The sequence below is a fragment of the Eurosta solidaginis genome, chromosome 5 (assembly GCF_040869045.1).
Source record: "Eurosta solidaginis isolate ZX-2024a chromosome 5, ASM4086904v1, whole genome shotgun sequence".
NCBI classification, from domain to species: Eukaryota; Metazoa; Arthropoda; class Insecta; order Diptera; family Tephritidae; genus Eurosta; species Eurosta solidaginis.
In genome coordinates this window covers 162,974,240-162,997,779 of record NC_090323.1, presented here as the reverse complement: position 1 = coordinate 162,997,779, position 23,540 = coordinate 162,974,240, and the positions used below count along the sequence as shown (strand labels likewise).

General features: G+C 39.5%; 1 protein-coding gene across 5 annotated transcripts in view; it reads left to right on the top strand.

The window, feature by feature from the left end:
* Positions 1-23,540, top strand: part of LOC137233572 (uncharacterized) — a 61,045-nt gene that overhangs the window by 19,009 nt on the left and 18,496 nt on the right. For all 5 annotated transcript variants that reach the window (XM_067756670.1, XM_067756672.1, XM_067756674.1 and 2 more), the window contains one exon: positions 5,438-5,615. In XM_067756670.1, coding sequence (XP_067612771.1) covers positions 5,523-5,615 — 93 coding nt within the window. In that variant the 5' untranslated portion in view covers positions 5,438-5,522. The remainder of the gene's footprint in view (positions 1-5,437; positions 5,616-23,540) is intronic.

The window sequence follows — 23,540 nt, the reverse complement described above, 5'->3', positions numbered from 1 at the left end:
CAAAATCATTTAATTTTATTTAATCATCATTTACAACAGTTAAATTCTTAATAACATGAATTCCTTTTTAAATCTAGACTCATTATGCCATTTGGATGGATCAACTTTAAAAGAATCAGTGGGAGTAAAATATTTTCGAAAAACGAAAGTCCTTTTTTGGGTTCACGGAGTCTTCGGTGCTTTCTAGAAACATATCTTGCACTCAAGCTATTTTTTAAATTAAAAAAAAAATTTTAAGTGGTATCAAAATCCTCGTTAAGCGTTGCTGAACAAGGCAAGAAAGCCCATTTCGCGCGTAACTATTTCCAACAACGTCCTTATATTTATTGGCTAAATAAAAACCATTTATTATTTATTATAAAAATTGACTTTAGACCAGTGGTCATTAAAATTAAAACTGTGGCTTTGTTAGAAGACTAAAATCATCGTAGTGATAGTGGTTTAGTTGTTGATAAAAAAACAATGAGTTAGAGCGTTGCGTTTAACGAAATCTTATACTATGTTCAAACAGAAAAATAAATTGAGGCTATTTCGATTTAAATTGAGTGGTGTTCATACAACTCTATTTAGCTTACACAATAGTAATTTGATGGCGGCCACCGTGGTGTGATGGGTAGCGTGCTCCGCCTATCACACCGTATGCCCTGGGTTCAACTCCCGGGCAAAGCAACATCAAAATTTTAGAAATAAGATTTTTCAATTAGAAGAAAATTTTTCTAAGCGGGGTCGCCCCTCGGCAGTGTTTGGCAAGCACTCAGGGTGTATTTCTGCCATGAAAAGCTCTCAGTGAAAACTCATCTGCTTTGCAGATGCCGTTCGGAGTCGGCATAAAACATGTAGGTCCCGTCCGGCCAATTTGTAGGGAAAAATCAAGAGGAGCACGACGCAAATTGGAAGAGAAGCTCGGCCTTAGATCTCTTCGGAGGTTATCGCGCCTTACATTTATTTATTTAATAGTAATTTGATAGCTGGTTGGCTCATCTCTACAGTAACAACATATATTTGTTGAGACTGTCAAAATATGCGTGTTGGTATTGGGTGAATTTAATGGAATGAAAACATAAAACTTTGAAATTTTTGTGTTTTGTAAGAAAATGTGTTCAATGTTTTGGTTTCATTTTGATTTTGCCATCTTCTTTTGACAATCCCTACTCCAGTGAAATGAAAGACATAAAATCACCTGATGAAATGAGCGAACCATATAGTTCAGCCATGCGTAACTGACGTTTATATATACTCAATAAACACACTTTACAATGTTGCATTTGCAGTTTGAAACAATTTATTACACAATTTTTTTTAAATTGGCAATTTATTATTACAATTTATTATATGACAAATTGCGTAATAAATTGCCCAAACAGTATAAATTGGCAATTTGGTGTGTGTTTGAACCTAGTATTATGCATTATGAGTAGATTGCACGTATTTTTATGGAGAACGGCAGATCAAGCGACACTGGCGCATCTGACATGAACAATTAGCCAAGTTCCAACTTTTATTACAAGCAAAGCATAAGAAGAAGAATTCGACATTTGCTTTGGATAAGTGTGCTTTCATACTCAGCAAGTGAAATTATTTTTCCCACTCGTTGGTTTTAAAAATTTTCACAGTTATAAAATATATAAATGCAAGGCACGAAATATGTTAGCAAATATGTATTTTTCTTATATTGTGAGAATGTTTATAACAATGCTTTGTGAAATTTTGTATGTGAATGGGCAAGGCGAAATAAACTTCAATTGCTAAGACTGAAGTGCCTTTATATTTACAAACGCAACATCTTGCGTTATTGTGGCGATTTTACTGACATGCTAAAGATTGCGTTGAAAGCATCTTATCAAAAATTTGATTGTGGCTCGGCCATGAATGACGCAAAACGCGCCATGGAGTGATTTAAAGTTTATTATTTGAATAAATGGAAGAAAGGAGTATGGAAATAACGAAGGAGTTTTATAGATATTTTGAGATTCATTTAATTGTTATAAATACGCTTTAGAGGAGAAATAGCATATTAACAACTTTTTATAAGGTTTTGTCGGGCATGACTCGAGCAATGATCCACACCTTAGCCTGAAGTTATCTGCCCAAGACTTTGGAATTTAAATACCTACACACAAAGGAGTAATTTGAGGGGCGGTACAGCGTTTTATAAACTTTTATTTTTTTCATACAAAATATGTCCAGTCTAATGTACATGCAATAACTCAACTAACACTTAACTACATATCAAATAACAAGTGTTTTCATTTGAAGATGTTTTTTCTATTAACTTCTTAGTTAAAAAAAATTTGCTAGATATAGGAAAAATATGAGCATTATGGTGGCGCTTATAAATCAAATTTCCGATTTTTTGCAATCGCATTTCTTCAAATGACAATACAAAGGTTAAAAATATTACATATATATTTTGAACCCAATTGGAAATGGTAAAGGCGTTTTGCACAGGGGTTACGATTCAAATTACAATATTAAAAATCAATACATAAAAAATATTAAGTTTTGGTATAAGAAAACAAACAATTTTATTTTAAATTTCGAGTCATAGAGGAATCTCAACCACAGTGAGACACCCCTTAATTGTCTCCAATCCGGGCCAACATTTATGTGTGACATTTTTGTCCTTTGTATTACTCTTTGAAGCGGTGACATTGGAAAAAATAGGTAGTTTTATTTACTAGGACCACCCTAATGCGCATATTCTTACCAATATGTATTGCAATATATTTGTATGTTTATTTACTTAACTTTTTAATAAGTGGGCTAAATGCGTTTCATTAGATCATTGTGCAAACAAATGATAATATTCAAGAAAATGCGCAATATGACAATGTCAATTAAACTGCAAGTAAAGGCAGTCACCGTGATGTGGTGGTTGCGTGCTCTGCCTACCACACCGAAGATCCTGGGTTCAAGTCCGGTCAAGGCTACATCAAAAGTTTAGAAATAACTTTTTTCAATTAGAGGAAAGTTTTTCTGAGCGCGGTCGCACCTCGGAAGTGATTTGGCAAGCACTCCGAGTGTTTCTGATATGAAAAGCTTCTCAGTGAAAACACATCTGACTTGCAGATGCCGCTCGGAGTCCGCAAAAAACATGTAGGCCGATTTGCAGGAAAATTCAAAAAAGGGCACGATGCAAATTGAAAGAGAAGCTCGGCCTTAAATCTCTTCGGAGGCTATCGTGACTTACATTCATTAATTTTTTTAAAGGGTGATTCATTTAAGACTTCGAAAATACATAGAACACGAAATCGTAAGAAAACCCATGACTCAAAGATTGTTTGTGAAATAGACACAGAATGATGATGTGGCGCACAGTGAGTTTTTGCATTAGATAAAAAGTGGGTTTTGTGGTGAATGAGGATAAGACGAGGCAGTTACTGTCATCAAAGAAAGAATCGACGCATTCGCGACTTCAGCCAGTATCATCCAATCAAAGGAGGAGTGGCATATACTCAGACAGCCAAACCGCGCTTATTGCCTTTGATTCACCAGTTATGTGCTCGAAAGTCTGCGATAACTGAAAGAAGGAGTACGCCAACCGCAAACTCAGCAACCATCCAATTAGAGAATCTAACAGCTCAGGATAAACGGCTATTGAAGACTCTAGTTCAACTGATCGAGGTTGATATAGGGGTGCTTGATCTAGCTTGTGTTTACTTCGAACTATTACACCGCGTTACACACATTCTGTCCTATGAAACAAATATACTTTTTCGAAAAGGGGAGAAAAAATAAAAATACACATGTATCGGCGATTTTCATGTACAATTTTTTTTTTTGTTATGTAGAAAGTATAAAGCTGTGTAGTGTCCGTCTGTCCGCCTGTGTGAAAGACTTTGGATCGATTTTTAGCCCTTTTTCCGTGATCGAATCGAGCTGAATTTTCGTGGAAATAACTGAATCACGTCAAATTTTTTAAAAAATAGTTTTTTTATCAATTCTCAGATTTTCCTGAATTAAAAAAAAAAAAAAAAATTCACTTTTTTCGGCATAACTTGAAGGGACTTCAAATTTTTAAACTACTAAAGCGTTCCGAAAAAATGCTTCGCCCCATCCAACAGGAGCGACTACTCACAAATTGTCATCCATATCCTCTAATGGGAGTCAGAGCCAACTTGCAGTTTCAACAGGGGTGGACCAGAAACAAAAAGGGTGTTAGAGGCGTTTGTCCCACATTGCAATTGAGCACTTAGCTAACAAGACATATGGATGCCAGGGTTTTTTCTGGGTAGGTAAGATTTAAACCTGAGTTTAACATTAGTGTCACTAATCCTGACGTATAAGACTGTGAGGAATCCTTAGCTCCGCTGGCCATCTTTGATTTTCCCACGAAGAGATGGTAATATATCCGGCTTAAAAAAGCTGAACGTGCACGATCTCTTGCTGGAAGTCGATGATCCTTTTGGCTGAAAGCAGATGGCCGGATTAGTTTCTCATATTTTCAGTTGGGATTATTTGTTCCTGTGGAAAAGGCGCTTCCTTTTCGAAGCTGCGCAATATTTTTCTTCCTCGGAACTTAACTATATCCTTTAGGGGCGTCACAGTATAATTAAGACTTATGCTCTTTCCGCTAGCTTAAAAATCCAGTTGTCTGTTGCGCGAGCTGTCTATCTTGCATGGACGTTTTTGTTGTTGTTGTAGCGGTAAAGATACTCCCCAAAGATCTGAGAAGTGTCATCAATGTTGATGGTCCTTTGCTGGATATATATCCAGTACGTTTCGGTAACAAGCACCATTAAACTACACATCCGATCATCTAGGGAACGATTTTATGTGACCACATTTAATCTTCTAAGCCAAAAGTAGTCATATAGCTCAAACTTAAGCGCTGTTGGTGCAAAACTGGCTAACAACTTTTCGACCCTGCATCCGACTAACCCCAGTTTAAAGGTATGCATTAAACATGTAGTCTGAAACTGGTGCGTTGCACGACTGTCTCCCATTTTCGCTTTAGGGCTTTTACTATATCTATGTTCCGCGCTGCGATGAGGTCTTCTGTTAGCACATGTTCCATGGTGGAGCTAAATTAATCCGAATAAAAAAAAATCGAAACCAGTTGAGCTTTAGATTAAGAAGGATAGATGCAATCGTAACTTTTGAGCAAGCAAAAAGAAGCTATAACAAATTAGGTCAGTTCTCTTTGTATTTTTTATGTCATCCCCAAGCTATATTATATACATTATATGGGGAAAAGTATATGGGAAAAATTGGCAGTATTAGGTACAATCTGCAAATCATAAAAGCTCGCAAGTCCGTCGCAAATCTAATAAACCGTGTCAACCACGCAAACTTTTGTGAAAAATAGTTTAATTTTCAAAGCTTCCATGGTATCGAGGTATTTGCGAGTTTGAGTGAGCTGCTTGATCATATTCTGTATCTTATTTAGACATGAAATCTTGTAAAGTTTTGTTTCACGTTATCTTTCTACTTTCAGTTAGTTTATAACATTGTGTTTAGTCAACAACAGGTGCTGCTGCACCACCCTCATACACAATATTGAACTTATATTGCAATTCTGGATGTTCTATCAATTAAAAGGCAAAATGGCATCCAAACCGACAACAGATCTCGATTCACAAATCAAGGTGGGCGATTTGCCTTTAACATTTAAGGTAAGTTTTAGCTGCATTGTCACGTTTTAATATACAGACTGATTGATTTGACGTAAGGGTAAAATTACAATGGTGGGTAGCATTGTTTTACATTATTTATACATTGAGCTTTGATAGAGAGCTACAGCAGAATACAATTTCTAAAATAATATGGAATCACTTGTTATACTTATTAAATATCCCAAAATAAAGAAATGCATTTTTAATATGAGACTTAATAGTTTTAGAACTCGAAAATTTAATTACATAATTTTTCATGCAATAACTAACACAACAAAACTAATGAGAAACTTACGACCGTTAAGCTAACAAAGAAGAGGAAATTGGTATCGTTTGACAAAATATATTTACCCATCAATACCATTATCGGAGACATAATTAACTCAACAATACTCCACAACACAAAAGACAAAGGTAAAAGTATGCAAATCACGAATACGCTAAGAAGCACTTCACGTCAAACATGATCTTGAAATAGGAAGCCCGTCATCAGCCATTCTCATGAAAGCCTTCATGCAAATATGAAAAAAAGTACATACAGGTTGAACTGGCCGGTCCATGAGGACCTCACATACACAGAATGAGTCCGTAGTGTTACATACAGCCATTGAAATCCAAATTAGAGGTATCATTTTAACTATTAATAATAATGAGATAATACTGAAGTGATATTTACAATGGAAACCGAAAAAGACGAAGGAATCAATTATTTAGACCTCAGGATCAGTACTGATAAACCTGGTCACATGGAAGATTAACTGTGTATATGTTAGTCTTCCACACGAACAACTTCAAAGTGTTAGTCTGCTACGCGAAGAGGTGAAACGTACTAGTCTTCCATGCAAACAACTGAAAATTGAGTACTCCACGCGAAGAAGTGAAACGTGCTAGTCTTCCTCGCGAACAACAAACTGTGCTAAACTGCCACGCGAGCTACGAATTGTGCTAGTTTTCCCCGCGAACACGAATCGTGCTAGTTTGTCTTGCATGGGAATATAGGGAATATAGAAAACCAACGTACACCGACGCAATAATACACAGCACACCGAATCACCCATCTTTACGATACAACGACGACAACAACAACTCACAACAGCATTAAGACACTTGGTGCATAATCTTGAAAGAACATGTAAGAGAGAGATGGAGTAATATATAACATTGCAGCAATAAACGGATATTATAAACCGTAGATAATCTCAGAAGGAATCACAGAGAACAAATAATAAATAATGAAAACGAAATTACACGCGCTTGGACGAAGCTGAGGTTTAGTGGAAGAGAAATTTATAAATTGGCAAACTTAAATACAACATTAGCGCATCGTTCAAGACATCGAAAATTTTAGGACAAAAACTGAGAATAATACTAACTCAGAAGATCCATTTAGCAACCACGGCGTATACAAGCTTACCTGCGAATGTCGACGCAGTTACACACGACAAACAGGAAGACAAGTTCAAAAGGAGATGCAGAGACACTTTAGAGATTACAACAAGAAAACACGGAATCCAACCATCATACCAGAGTCCAACTTTGCTAATCACATGGTTGGAAATAAATACAAACAAAAAACATTCGATGGTAGAATAATAAACGGACAAACACTATTTCTGACACAATATTTGCACCTCTAAAACTTGTTAACAAAAGATAAAGGACAAAGCCGCACCAACAAATAAAACCAACCCAATAAACAAACACACAGTTTTTCTGTCAAACGACTAAAATAACTGACTTCTATATTCATCAGTTAACCACACAATTTGATCAGCGAAAACTACCCTGATTTGTGAATAAACACAATTTACACACATATATACATACACAAACATTCAATTTGACAATACCTGCTCACGCACCTACGAACTATAAATATAAGACAAACGACAAAAAGAGATCAGAACGAAAAACAACACTGATGATGGCGCAAGGCCGAAACAATTTCATCGCCAACCAAATTTGATAAGGGATGAGGGAAGTTCGTACCAAAAAGTCCTTCTTAATTATTTCTCAAGTCATTATCGAGCTGAAAAGTTTATGTTTCAAACAACTTTGACATACGTTTTGATTTTAGATGATTAACAATACTGTCAATGTTCAGTCAAAATATTGCCCAACACATGCACAGCAACAAATATATTGTAACGAATTTACTGGCAAATCCTCTTATTTGTAACCTTCTGCTAAGTTCGAATCACTAAACTGTTGAATAAATAACTCCAATATTGAATAATGGAAAAATGGCCTTTATTAAAGTACTTCACAATAACATTTATACTTTGCAACTAGCTTGCTTAATAACCAAACTGACTGATAGCTTAAATGAAACTTATTTCTCGCCTCTACTGTTATCGCCTTTTTATACTGTCTGATTTCCTCGTTGCATATTTCTAGGCTTTTCTAATTCCAGAACTTACTAGTTAGTTATAAATTTCTCAGCTACAACTACAGATGTGTAATTTGTATACCTTCTCTCATACCCCATGCGTTTGTATGAGTGAGCGACACTTCCACAATTATAATGTCATACCTTTAGAAGCATCTCAGATAAGATATCTGCATGGGTTTGTGCGTTGCTTCTCAGCTGCGTATACGTACATATGTGTAGACATAATGATTGATTCGTTTATGTAGATACAAGTGACTGTCTGCTTTATTGTTGTTGTGACTTTATTTACTTAGCATCAGACTAGGGATGTGAGTATCACTTAGTGTCACTCACATTCGTCACACTGCCCTCCACCTAAGTCTGATCGTCCCGATCAGACAAATCTCCCGATCTAAACGCCGCTTGCATCTCCAAATGCACCACTCTTCTACTCCGTGGTTTTCCAGTGGTTTGTATGCGGTAGATGGTATCACTGATCTTCTTCACAACTTTGTACGGGCCTTCCCAACTGCACCGAATCTTGGATGGAACACCTTTCCGCCGGTGAAGGTTGTATAGCAGTACCAAATCTCCCTCTCGGAAACCTTCCGATTTATTTTCCTTGTCGTACCTGTATTTCATCTTACTGTGACGGACCTTTCCGTATGCCGGGGTAGAGCTCGGTCCGTCCAGGGTTCCCTAGAGTAGAGTTAGGTACCTAGTAAAAGAAACCCTGTAATTGTGTATAAAATGTATATATTTATTTTTTCCCAAATTATTATCTTCTCTTATTTCTAAGCCTGGCTTATTAAAGATTACCGGATGTGAAAACCACCCACTAATCCTTCCGGTTGATGGGGGTGAGAACCGCCCAACAAGTATACTGACTAAGTACTCGTGAGGTGAAAGCCCCCAGGCGTACTACTCGCTGACCAGTTTAACCAGCCAACTACTATATCTAGCTAGTGCTAGCTAACTACTCAATTTATTTAAGGATTTGTCGTCCTTTTATACTAATTTGCTCACAGGCAAACGGTGATATTACAATAATAATGCTTAACCACTAAAATTATATCTATTTAACACTTCTATTGTGATACATTCTTCTTTTGTCTTAAATCTTCAAATAACTTCACTTAACATACATATGTACACACGCCTGTATGCTTATATTAGATTAACTGGGCATGCCTGTTGTGCTTTATTTTGTGTTTGTACATTTGTAAATTCTAAGCTTCGCGCCTAACATCTATTGTTCGATTTAAGTTTTACTTGTATGTAAATATGCCTTTGGCAGAAAAATCAGATATTTCAAATGTTTATGTAAAATAATATAAATTTGGCATTAAAATAATTTATAAGAATATATAAATATGTATATGTAAATTTGTGTGTACATAGGTAAATAATTCAGTAATTTCATTGTATGTACAAAGTATTTACATTTTAATTTTTAATTCAATATATATGTTTACGGTGTTGTGGGGAACTTCAAAGCCTTCGGATTTGGGGGTCCTCACACCCTCCCCTCACCTGCTAGAATCAGGCCTATCCTTACGAGGTCGGTCCTCGTGATCCGCACTCTGTAGCTGTTGCCGTCGATGTCTTGCCGGAACGTTCGTTTCCCTCTCTTCTGCTGGGTCTGCTGAAGGTGTGCCTCAATTTCTCTGACGAGAGCTTCTGGGAGAGGGTCAACGCCCGTTATTCTCCCACGTGTCGGGTATTGTGGATTCCTGGAGCCACCGTTCGATCTCGCTGATCAAGTCTTGCGAGTTGCTGACTTCTCCAATGTTGTTACCGCTGGCCGATTCTACGAGCGCCACGTCGTCGCTAGCTGTGAGACTCAGCACGTCATTTCGGTCGACAGGGGCGCAGTCTTCTTCGGCACCGTCGCAAATTTGTAGCTTTGCCGGTGGTTGGGCCGACTCTTCCCCAGTAAGGTCGCCATAGTAGACTCGCATCCTCCAATTTATGCGCCTATTATAGTCAACGAACCCTCGGCCATGCTCTGCCGTGTCCTCTTGGCGTATGGAGAGCTCTCCTTGTCTTCGTGGGGCCTCTTCGTTGCTGGCCTCGCTTTCCGATGAAATTGAGATAGGTGTCGGCGCCCTTACCATTGCTTCGTCGCCTTCTTCGTATCCCAAACTATGCTCAGATACCGTTTCGTAAGCCGGGCTGTATATCGGGCCTTCGTCTTCGGTTATGATCTGCCCGAACTGTTCCGTACATACGCTGTCTATTTCGCTGACCTCTTCCTCAATATTGTAGACCGGCCTAAGAACCGAGCTGGTTTCGCTGACTTCTTCACCGGTATATTCCTCCTCTGTTGGCATTGGGCCCGTAGTATGGGTTGGCACTGGGTCCGTCGTATCTGTTGGCACTGGGCCCGTCGTATCTGTTGGCACTGGGCCCGTCGTATGTAACACTCGCCTTATTGTGATCTTAAGGGAGTCGTCTGTGGCTCTTACTACCGCGTAATTATTTATGTACGAACTTGATTTCTCCATGTTGACTCACTTGTTGGTTGTCCTTCAGGTTGCGGCCCGTATTTATACAAATCCTTCTTGCGTATTAAACTGTAATTTTCCAGGCGTCGTTTTATCCTGAAACATATTTTGCATTGTTGGTAGTGCTTTGTAGGAAAGTTGCACTTGTTACGAGTGTTTTTGTTATAATTTTTTTGCATTCTTCCTCATTCCTCCTTTGCTGTATTGCTTAGTGGTAAATGTTTTGTTAGGCGGTCAGTGGCGCTAGCAGAGGCTTGCATTGCATGGGGCTGCACAGTGGTATGTTTTCGTATCTACCGAAAAATTTATATGACATGGAAAAATATTTGTTTGCGAAAAAAATGTATTAAGTAAATGGCCGTATGTTAGGCAATGGATATGGTATGATATATGCACGTGTATATGTAAATCGGTGTATGCGAGATATTATATGATGTATGTAACTCACGATATGTGAAGTATTTGTGTGGTATAAACTAGTAAGTTATAGTGGGGGGCTGTAAAGCCTGTGGATTTGGGGTCATCCCACTTTCCCCTCACCTGCCGTGGTATGGTTCTTCCGTCATTGCGCGAGCCTTATATTCCCCTGTTGGATGGCGAATCTATTTGGCTGGGACGATATTGCTTCGCGCATCGTGTTACCGATTTCTGTTGTAGGGTACTGCGTTCTTGGCCTGAAATGAAACGTTACGAAATAATCATAATTATGTTGGCTGGCCACGTTATTGACGTGTTCCATTGCTATCCGCATCTCGTTTTCCATAGTTGACGGGTGGCCGTGTCCTACTGCTAACCTCACTCCGTTCTGGTTTCTGGCGACCATTTCTCTATTCTCGGATGTATGTTCGATCTTTGGCCGGTTTTCTGCTGAGTTAGCTAGTGACAGTGAACCCCATATATTTACAGCGTTACGATCTGCCTGTTGTTGCGTACTCGGGACCTGGGTTACAAACTGTGCTGTTGACGTACTTGGTGTTTCTCTCGATGGATTCGATGGTTGGGACTAGTCTGCGTCTGGGATCTCTGAAATGTGTATACTCTGCGATTTATCACGCTGCGCCTTCACCTCGTTTCGGCGGCGAAATTCGGGTAGCTCTGTCTCCTTTTGTCTTTCCTGCGTTGTACTTGGCTCCCGTCGACCATTGTTCTCCACTTCGCCATAATGGTATGCCTTTAGTTCACTCACGTGTGCCGTTCTTCTTTTGCCTTTGTGTACCTTGTCCAATTCTACGATAACCGGGGATACGAAGTTCATTACTCGATGCGGACCGCTATATCTGGGAGCTAACTTGGCCGCGAAATTGTCCGCTGCTTTGGACAACTGGTGCTCTTTCACCAATACTAGGTCGCCTACAGCCGGTTGCAATTGCCTTCTGCGCAGATTGTTGTAGTATCGGGCCTGCTCCGTAGATGCTCGTTGTTGTTTCTGACGTACCATGTTATACACTTTCCTCATTTTCGCAGATTTCTCGCTCAGGATCATTCCTTCTTGGCCTGTGCCGAAAGTGTGCTGATCGTATAGGGCGTTCGGGATTCTCAGTTCCCGTCCTTGTACCACGCATGCTGGACTGTAGCCTGTTGACTCGCATACACTTGTGTTTAGTGCTATTGTTATTTCTGGTAGCAACTCATCCCAATTGCGCTGCTCCTTACCCGATAATTGGGTTATCATCCTCTTGATATTCCGATTAGCTCTCTCCGTAGGGTTCTCTTGCGGTGTATACCTATGGTGCCGTAAGTTGATGTTTTACTCCGATCTCCTGCAAAAACTTCTTAAAGTTTCTACTTACAAATTGTGCTCCATTATCTGTGATAAAAACTTTTGGTGCGCCAAATCTAGCCAAAACACGTTCTCTCAGTCCTCGAATTAGATTATCAGTTGTTGCTTTCCGTATCGCTATGACTTCAACCCATTTTGAAAATCGATCTACAAATACTAACGCCATCGTGTTTCCGTGTTTTGAGCACGGAAGCGGTCCCACACAGTCCGCGCAAACTGTCGCAAAGGGTTCTTCAGATATTTGTGTGAGCATCTTACCTGCCGCTCGTTGTTGGCTGGGTTTGTACACCTGACACTCGTGACACTGCTGCACATACTTCCTCACGTCTCTAAACATCCCGCGCCAGTAGTAACGAGTCATTGTACGCGCTGTCGATTTCCGTATACCCATATGTCCTGCACTTGGAGTGTCATGAATTTCGTGGAGTACTCTCCGCCGCTGCGATGTCGGTACACATAACTTCCAAGGAACTGCGTCTTCGCCGTCTGCTTGATTTGACATTCGCCTATACAGTCTTCCTGCTTCGATCACGTAATCCGGAAACTTCTCTGGGGTTTTCGTCACTTCGATCATCTTTGCCGTGAGCCATTTACAGTGAATATCATCTTGTTCTATCGTCATGGTGCCCAACTGTTCCTCCAACGGTTGTCGCGAAAGCGCATCTGCTACAATGTTCATTTTTCCCTTCCTGTATTGTACATCGAATGAATATTGTTGTAGTTCGAGTGCCCACCTAGCAATTCGTCCCGATGGACTCTCGATTGCGTTCAGCCATTTCAACGCCAGATGGTCTGTGATCACCGTAAAATTGTATCTTTCTAGGTATGGTCTCATCCTTCTGATCGCCCAAACTATTGCTAGGCATTCCTTCTCCGTGGGCGAGTAGTTTGTCTCGGCCTTATTCAAGTCGGCTTGCATACGCTATTACCCGCTCCTCGTCGTCTAATCCCTGTGTGAGGACTGCACCGAGACCAAAATCACTAGCATCTGTCTGTAATCTAAATCGCTTAGTACAGCCAGGACAAGGTAATACCGGCGCTTGTATAATTGCGTTCTTCAAATGCTAACTGTTGTTCATCGGACCACTTCCATCTGCAGTCCTTCTTTAACATCGCCGTCAGTGGGTGCGAGACTCGCGAAAAATCGGGAACAAACCCTCGGTACCATGAAACCACTCCCAGAAAACCTCGTAACTCTCGTATATTACGCGGTGTTGTAAGTTCTTTTATGGCCGCAATTTTGTCCGGATCTGTGTGGATCCCCTCTTCGCTTACCACATGGCCTAAATACTTCAAACTTCTCTTAAAGAACTCGCACTTCTCCGGATTGATCTTAAGGTTCGCTCGTCTCAGCCGCTCTAAAACTTCTTTGATATGCCCTACATGCTCCTCCAATGTAGTACTAGTGATGATAATATCGTCCAGGTAAGCGAACGCGTGTGGTATCCAACTCTGTGCTAATGACACGATCGAGTGCTCTCTGAAAGGTGGCCGGGGCAGAATGTAAGCCAAAGGGCATTTCTTTCCACTGGTATAACCCGCGCCCAGGCGCTGTAAATGCGGTGTACTCCTTACTATTCTTCTCCATGGGGATTTGCCAATAACCATTCTTTAGGTCCAAGCTGCTAATAAAGTGTGCATTTCTTAGTCTGTCCAGGATATGCTGTATTCGTGGCAATGGGTAGGCATCCGACACTGAGCGAGCATTGAGCTGCCGGTAGTCAACGCAGAGCCTCCACTTACCATTCTTTTTTCTTTGCCAATACTATAGGGGCTCTATGTGGGCTGTGCGATGGCTCAATGCAACCCTTCTCGATGAGCTCGTCGATCTCTTTGTTTATAATTTCTTCCATCCTTGGATTTTTTGGGAAATATCTCTGTTTAATCGGACGGTCATCTCGCATAACAATCTTGTGCTCGGCAACGTTCGATACTCCCGACATCCCTTCAAACATCTGCAATTCACGTTTTAAAAATTTACTCACCGCTGCCTCCGCACTTTCCGCCAGTAGGGTGCATGGTTCCTGTTTAATATTCTCTTCGACATCTCTGTGTGCTTTCTATCATAGTTGTACATGTTACTATTTCCCTCAGCTCGTCATCTGCTTGTAGTTGCAATGCTTGCTTGCCACATTTTAGCTCCAGGTTAGCCTTTGCTAGGTAATCGGTACCGATCACGACACTGTCTACCAATCCTGGCAACACCAGTAATTGGCTCCGATGCACTTGGTCACCCAATTTCACCTCTGTATCTACTGCTTCCACTATCCTCTTTGCTCTGCCATCGCCCATCACCACCCGTGTGTCTACGCATTTAGTTTCGCCGCCATTGCTTCGTTCACAAAACTCCTTGTAGCTCCAGTGTCGATCGGTGCTATTACCTCTTCTCCACCTAGCGTTACTGCAGCTAGGATTCGCCCCTGGGTCTGCCTAAATGGATTTACTGCATACGAGGTTGTACTGCTGGAGACCCCACCCCTCGATGCCAATGCGGCCTCTCGTCGTTTCCCTGCTACCCACGACAGCAGTCGCGCGTAGGTACGCCTTGTCGGCCGCATAGCCAACAGAATTCGCGACCAGCTTTGCGGCACCCATAAGCGAAGTGTCCGCTCTCGCCGCATCGCCTGCATGCGGTCCGTGGATCGATGTGTCCTTGTTGCTGTGTGTGCGAATGGTTTGCCTCGTATGTTTTTTGTGGATTTTCTTGCCTTTGGTGAGCATCCTCGGCGTGCAAATATTGGCACCTTTCTCCTGTCGTCGTGGGATGAAAGGTCTTGCTGCTGGCCTCAATGGTTCCTTGTCTGGGGTAATGTTGTCATAGTCCTCGACCAGACTCACCAACTCCTCTAGACTGTCGAACTCCTTTCGTTTGACATAGAACTGGTACTCTCTGCGGGCATTTCTATATATCCTTGTTAGCTTCTGGGTACTGGTGTAGTCGGAGTGTGGCATCAGGCCCTGTAATGATAACATATAATCTTTAAAACTCACCTGGTCTTTGGACACGCTGCCTGATTTCATCGTCTAAACAATCGAAATATCGTGAACTCAAGAAAAATTTCAGAAAATCTCTTTTGAAGGATTCCCATTCCTGCCAGTGTCGGTTGTTGTTGCGGAACCATACCAGTGTCTTATCCCTGACTAACTCTGGTAACGCTCGTGGAATAGAGTTGCGGCTAATTTCGTAGCTGTCTGCCAGCTCCTCGACCCGTTTAATAAACCCCAGCGGGTCCTTAACTCCATCGTATCGCAAGCCCCATTTCCGTACGCGATCCATAATATTAGCATGTGACGTTGGTTGGTACATGGCTTATGGCGGTGTTGGTAACCCCTCTTCATGCCTGGTTGTTTCGTTGCCGTTTTCCTGTGCGTTGCTGCCTAGCGATGTTTGCTCGGTGTTTTCTTTCGGAGTTGGTGGGCTTACCGTGATTGTTGGTCGGGCGTGCTGTAGGGCTAATTCTGTGAATCGTTCCTGGAGTCTTGTGTTGGTACCTTTCGTCTGGATGAAGCCTGCTAGGCGCTGACGTAGCTCTTCCACCGTTCCGTTGTCTTCCAGCCCGAACTCGGATGCGTATTTGAGAAGTTCCTCATGATTGAGGTAATACAACCAAGTTACCTTCACCATGCCTGCTGGTTATTTTGCTTTATCGCTGTGCCTTTTCCTCTGGAGATTTTTTATCTTGCAACCCTCTGTGGTTTGTGTCTCGAAATCCTCTGTGTGGTTCTTGTGCTGGAGATTCTCTCGGTTTTGATTAGAGTCCCTGCTCGGGCGCCATTTGTGACGGACCTTTCCTTATGCCGGGTAGAGCTCGGTCCGTCCAGGGTTCCCTAGAGTAGAGTTAGGTACCTAGTAAAATAAACCCTGTAATTATGTATAAAATGTATATATTTATTTTTTCCCAAATTATTATCTTCTCTTATTTCTAAGCCTGGCTTATTAAAGGGTAGCGGAGGTGAAAACCACCCACTTATCCTTCCGGTTGATGGGGGTGAGAATCGCCCAACAAGTATACTTACTAAGTACTCGTGAGGTGAAAACCCCCAGGTGTACTATTCGCTGACCAGTTTAACCAGCCAACTACTATACCTAGCTAGTGCTAGCTAACTACTCAATTTATTTAAGGATTTGTCGCCCTTTTATACTAATTTGCGCACAGGCAACCGGTGATATTAAAATAATAATGCTTAACCACTAAAATTATATCAATTTAACACTTCTATTGTGATACATTCTTCTTTTGTCTTAAATCTTCAAATAACTTCACTTAACATATATATGTACACACGCCTGTATGCTTATATTAGATTAACTGGGCATGCCTGTTGTGCTTTCTTTTGTGTTTGTACATTTGTAAATTCTAAGCTTCGCGCCTAACATCTATTGTTCGATTTAAGTTTTACTTGTATGTAAATATGCCTTTGGCAGAAAAATCAGATATTTCAAATGTTTATGTAAAATAATATAAATTTCGCATTAAAATAATTTATAAGAATATATAAATATGTATATGTAAATTTGTGTGTACATAGGTAAATAATTCAGTAATTTCATTGTATGTACAAAGTATTTACATTTTAATTTTTAATTCAATATATATGTTTACGGTATTGTGGGGAACTTCAAAGCCTTCGGATTTGGGGGTACTCACATTACTACTCATTATCGTAGCTCGTTCCCTCGCACTCTGTTGCTGGGCCAATGAACTACTTCGTAGAGCTTGCGCTTGACGAATTGGCTTCGCATAATCAGTATCGTTCCCACGTTTCACAAGAGTAGTGCGCTCTGGCTTGAAACTACCCTCGCATTATTTCTGGGAAATTCGTTGCTTCGGTTTTGTGCGTCCATTAGGTTTTGTCAATGCCAGTGTTTCGCTCGCAGGTAATTTTGATTTAGCTTTATTTGGCGCATTCGATCTATCAACCTTTGCCTGTGAATTTCGTGGTCTTTGTCGAGTCTTTTCCACCAGTACTCGATTACTGCTGAACCCTTTTTGCAACCTGAAGTTAAGTGGTAAATCCTGGTTCTTATAATGCAACATCCTTCTCTGCATATCGATCTTGATGTCATGGTCAACCAAGAAGTCCACTCCCAATATGACTTCATCAACGATCTCCGCCACAACGAATTTGTGTAGAACTGTGACCTTTCCAATCAAGACTTCACATACCACTTCTCCCTGGACTTGGTTATAATCGCCAGTGACCGTACGCAACCTTGCTCCAGGTAACGTTTTTATTCTCCTGTTGACCAAGTCAGATCGAATTAAGGAATGAGATGCACCCGTATCTACAGTCAGTACACGTTCTTTGCCATCCACATTCCATCTGACGGTAAGACTGCTCGATTTTCTACCAATTTGCGACACAGATATCACAGGACATTCAATAGCTGGAGCTAGCTCTCGATATATACATCTTACTCGCTCTTCATACCCTCCAGCTTTGTTATTAAGACCACGCATGATGTTGAAACTAGGATCATGATCGCAATGACGGGCAATGTGGCCGTGCTTCCGGCATTTGAAGCATTTGATAACTTTTTCACACCGCTTTTGCGATCCTTTCAGTTTCTCCAATATTGCGTCTACCCACTCTGGCCTTTCTACTTCCACACGGCGTGCTTTGAAAACTGGCTTACACAGAAGCAACGCTGTTTCCTGTATCAGAGCATGAGACACCGTTTCTGCGAATGTTGGCTTTGGGTTTGCGGATGTGGCTCGCTTCGTTTCGACGTCCCGTATGCCATTTATAAAGCTCTGAATCTTTACCCTTTCAGTGTATTGCACGGATGGGTCCGCATTCGCTAAATGTGCCAGCCTTTCAACATCCGACGCAAACTCCTGCAAAGTCTCATTCGCTCTTTGGTGACGGTTTTGCAACTCAATTTGGAATATCTGTTTTCTATGCTCGCTTCCGTAACGTCGTTCTACAGCAGCCATCAATGCGTCATAACTGTTCCGTTCGTACTTTGGAATCGTCTGTAAGATTTCCGCTGCAGGCCTTTTCAATGCCACGAAGAGTGCAGCAACTTTATCTTCAGCATTCCAGTTGTTCCCTGTTGCGGTCTTCTCAAATTGTAGCTTAAAGACCTGGAAAGGAACAGAACCGCCAAACGATGGTGTTTTTACCTTTGGATTACTCGTTGGAACTGTTGGGCCATTTAGTTCCAACTCCTGTATACGATCTTTCAAAGCATCCATTTCTGCCTCTATTTTATCTTGTCGACCACTAAAGCCTTCATGAATCTGGGTTAGTTTTTCTTCCATATGCGTTTCCAGTTTAGATGATATACGAACTGCCTGCTCTTCTAGTTGTGTGGAGATCTGAGATGATATCAGTGCTGAAATTTGTGCCGACATTTCGGAAATACGCGTCTCCTGTGCTTCAATCTTAGATGTTATGCGTGTCTCTTGCGATTCCAGTTGGGATGCCATATATGTCTTCTGTTCATCCAGTTAAGATGCCATATATGTCTTCTGTTCTTCCAGTTGAGATGACATTTGCGACGACATTGATGTTACTGTCGATGTTTGTGCAGATATTGCAGCCAATATCATGTTCAAGTCTGTGCTCGTAACTGTCTGCGGAGTTTCTTTCATTTTTGTTGTTTCCTCGCCATCAAGATGAAAGTCATAATCTTCCACGTCAATTCCTTCTAATTCCATTGTCTGTCGAAGTCGTTCCTGAAGTTCTAGTTTATTTCCGGTTGTATTGAATCTACGGCTCTCCAACTCCTTCTTCAGTTGCTGGATCTTCAATTCACTTAACTTTGGCATGTCCAAGTTGTATTCGAAGTCTTCGAAATTTATTCAACAACTCCTCTTCTGACACCTATTGTAACGAATTTACTTGCAAATCCTCTTTTTTGTAACCTTCTGCTAAGTTCGGATCACTAAACTGTTGAATAAATAACTCCAATATTGAATAATGAAAAAATGGACTTTGTTAAAGTATTTCACAATAACACTTATAATTTGCAACTAGCTTGCTTAATAACCAAACTGACTGGTAGCTTAAATGAAACTGATTTCTCGCCTCTACTGTTGTCACCTTTTTATGCTGTCTGATTTCCTCGTTGCATATTTCTAGGCTTTTCTAATTCCAGAACTTACTAATTAGTTATAAATTTCTCAGCTACAACTACAGGTGTATAATTTTTATAGCTTCTCTCATACCCCATGCGCTTGTATGAGTGAGTGAAACTTCCACAATTATAATTGCATACCTTTAGGAGCATCTCGGATAAGATATTTGCATGGGTTTGTGCGTTGCTTCTCAGCTGCGTATACGTACATATGTGTAGACATTTGATTGACTGTCTGCTTTATTGTTGTTGTGACTTTATTTACGTGTCACTCATATTCGTCACAATATATATATCTGACGTATGCGTGAACGTTTAAAACAAAAGTATTTTTCTAATATTAACTTAACTCATATAGTGTAAAAATTTGTATAGCTTTCTATTCATCTACAGAATTATACCGGAAATACGGTAATGACAATGTCCAACGTTCCAACTGCTCAATTATCCATTATGAAATAATACAGTTTCCATAATTGACTTCTGCTGTTTGTATACTCTCTCGTATTTAAATAAGTACATTGGCGTGGTCTTAATTTTTACCGAAAATACTATTTTTTTAGACGGTTAAACCAAGGTCAAAATAATCACATACAAATTTTGATCCGGATTGCAAACGGCTAAGGGGTATAGCACAATGGTCAAAGAGGGACTTCGAAAAAATTTAAATAAAAGTTTTTGTTTTCTAATATCCAAATTGATAATACTATAGTTGCCGATATCACATAAAAGCTTTGGTCCCGACTGAAAAAAGTTAAGGTATGTTGCTTAGGGGCTACAACTCAGATAACGCTACATTCAAATATGAACTTCAACCACTGTTCAACATCCCTTCACCGTTTCTGGTCAGTTCCAAAATATAAACGCGATATCGCCTACTATAATATTGGTGATTTTCGAATAGCTTATTGAATGCAATTTTTTATGTTTTGAGTTTCCATAGACAATTCTTAACTTTGACCCTCTCGTTTCCAATCGGGACCAAAATATAGTTAAAATATATTTGCACTTGGTATTATCGTTTGAAGGAGTGACACTGGACAATTTCGGTGGTTTGATCTATATAAACCACCCTAAGCTACATGTATAATTTGTCCCACATTTTCAACAGTTTAATAAGTATGACCTAGATTTTGTATTCTCATCAGGACAATACCCCAAATATGAGTTTTATGGATTTAAAAATGCCTTCTTTTCCTCGCGAAATTCTTTCAACGAAATCACTGCCGAATTTCGATCGAAAAGTCACGATCATTTACTGCCTACATTTTTTGTAGTTATACTTCCTTAGGGGCGTTATGAAAAAATTATGAGAGTGAAATTTTAGGATAAATTAAAAAGTTGAAATTGCAGCTCGTGGGGTTTTTCCCTGTGAACTGTACGAGCATACTTGATTTAAGTGGGGCTTCCAGCACATCAAATTCTGCGTCACATATGTACACGTTGAGGTTGATCGAATGGTGAAAAAAGCCAACATACGCTAGCGTTATTTAACTTCGGGAGTGGCATTTAAACCAATAAAAGTAATTCCTGGTTCGAATTCGAACTGAAGGCCTATAACAATAATTTTTATGTAACTATGTTTTTTTTTTTTTAATTTTTCTATAATTGAAAAATAATTTTTGAATTGGGAATTGAAAATAGAACAAGCAAAAAGTATCATAAAAATTATTTTTATAGGCCATGAGGTCGTATTCGAACTTGGACTATATAGGACGAAACAGAAGTAATAAATGTAATATTTATTTTAACATATCGACGGTTGAGTTTAATATCACGTTCTATCATAATTCGCCTGAAGAACGCCCTATTTCAGAATTGTCTTTCATAAATGCCCCTGTTTTTACAAAATTATTGAATCTAAGCTCAGAAGGGGGGGGGGGGGGGGCGTTTTTGAAACAAATTCTGAAATATGGCATTTATCAAAAGCTCTCTGAGATGGGGTGTACTGCGAGCCGACATCGGGCGAAACTCCAGTCTGTGGAAATTTAAAAAAATAAACAACATACGCGGATGAAGTCTTTCACAGTTACGAGTTTATATCTGTAAACAGTGACGTGACAAGTCATGAAATCGCAAATTTTTGCTGATTACAGGAAATACTTTGGTTTGTTCTTGTTTAATACTGTTTTCACACAGACACTTAATGATCTCATTTCACCTTCTAATAAAATCGCAAAATTTTTGCTTTCACACATACGTAGCTGCTCGATTAGTATGAAGGATGAAATGTCAAGCGAATAAAATGACGATAAACTTAATGATCTCATTTCACCTTCTAAGGAAATCGTAAATTTTTTCCCTTCACACAGAAGTAGCTGCTCGATTAGTATGAAGGATGAAATGTCAAGCGAATAAAATGACGATAAACTTAATGATCTCATTTCACCTTCTAAGGAAATCGTAAATTTTTTCCCTTCACACAGAAGTAGCTGCTCGATTAGTATGAAGGATGAAATGTCAAGCGAATAAAATGACGATAAACTTAATGATCTCATTTCACCTTCTAAGGAAATCGTAAATTTTTTCCCTTCACACAGAAGTAGCTGCTCGATTAGTATGAAGGATGAAATGTCAAGCGAATAAAATGACAATGCTATATGACAGACAATGACATTTACTTTGACAAATGACATTTTTAAGCACTGAACACATCAAACACTAAGAAACCGAACGCTCCCAACAGAGTTGCATTGGGCTTTTGATTTCATTAAGCATTCGATTAGTCACTAATGAAATAATTTTAGATTCGAATCTTGTATGGAAGATTGATCTCAATAAGCGTCTTAATGTAGAAAACTGCCTTAATTATTCAATAAGCCGTGTGTGTGAAAAGAGTATAAAGCACTACCAACTTTTTGCCTCTTATTCAGATTCGTTCCGTATGTAGCAATGAGAAGTATTATTCTCACCATAACTTAAGCACATTCTATACTCTGTACGTCAATTATCATTTCTGCAGGAATCTGCTCCGATCTTGAAACCTTCCGTCATCCGCCGGAGTTTTTAATTGAATTTTCGGACATTTCTATTCCTATCGGCCAGCACTCCCGCCATTTTGGCTCATGCTTCCTTTCAACTGGGCGGCTCGCTTAAAGGTAGCTGAACAATTTTTATTCATGACGTTATCGATTTGGATCCGTGTTCTCGATCAGAATGCGACCAGTTATCTTGGTATATATTTTTGTCTTTTAACTTGGTACTACCGATGATCAGCCTTTCACTGCACAAATCGACTAACTTCACCTTTTTAAAAATCTTAAATTTAAGTGTAAAAGCACTTGGTATAAACATAACTTTTCATAATATATTTTTATATTTTTAAATTTTTGAGCTGAAGGCCAATTTAAATAAAAACACAACTTTTTGTATTATAGTTGTATAATTTATTCTTGTCGATATTTCGGCTTTATTCTAAAGCCATCTTCGGGACTAGGGGTATAAAAAAACAAACCATTAGAACGTATTCTACATAATGTTTACGTATATACATATAATAAGCGACTTACTCATATAAATATGTTCGATCGACTAAATTAGCAATGGCCAAAAATCTGTGTTGAAGGTACAAAAAGCGAAAGTATGAAAAATAAACAAATGTACATTTATATATTATTATTATTATTTACATATTTATAAAAACTTTCCCATTCAATAAAGATTAGCTCCAGAAAACGCCAAACATTTTTTGGCCCATGAATAATAAATAATTTATCTCAGGGGCCATTTTGATTAACTCCGTACTGTAATAGAAATCGTATGAAAAAATAATAGCATATTCAGATTGGTGTACCGGACAAAACAGAAATATCAAAACTGTCTTAAGTTTATTGAGACGGAGATAAGAGCTCAATCAATTGAAATGAAATTTTTGGTAAGTGGACATAGCTATTTGCCTAATGATTCAGATTTTGCTATTATTAACTCACCTGCGAAAAATATTCAAAATATTTGTTCAACATATGATTGCAACAATATAATCAAAACATGTAAAACGCAAGCGCCATTTAATTTAACCGAAATGACTCACCAAGATTTCTTTGTTTTTAACAAAACCATTAGAAAATTCAGTCATTAACAGAAGAGCAACCGTTAATGGGTTCCCAATAAATTGGCTTAAAATTCACTGGATAAAGTAAGAAAGATCCAAACCACACCTTATACAATTCAAATATGACTATAA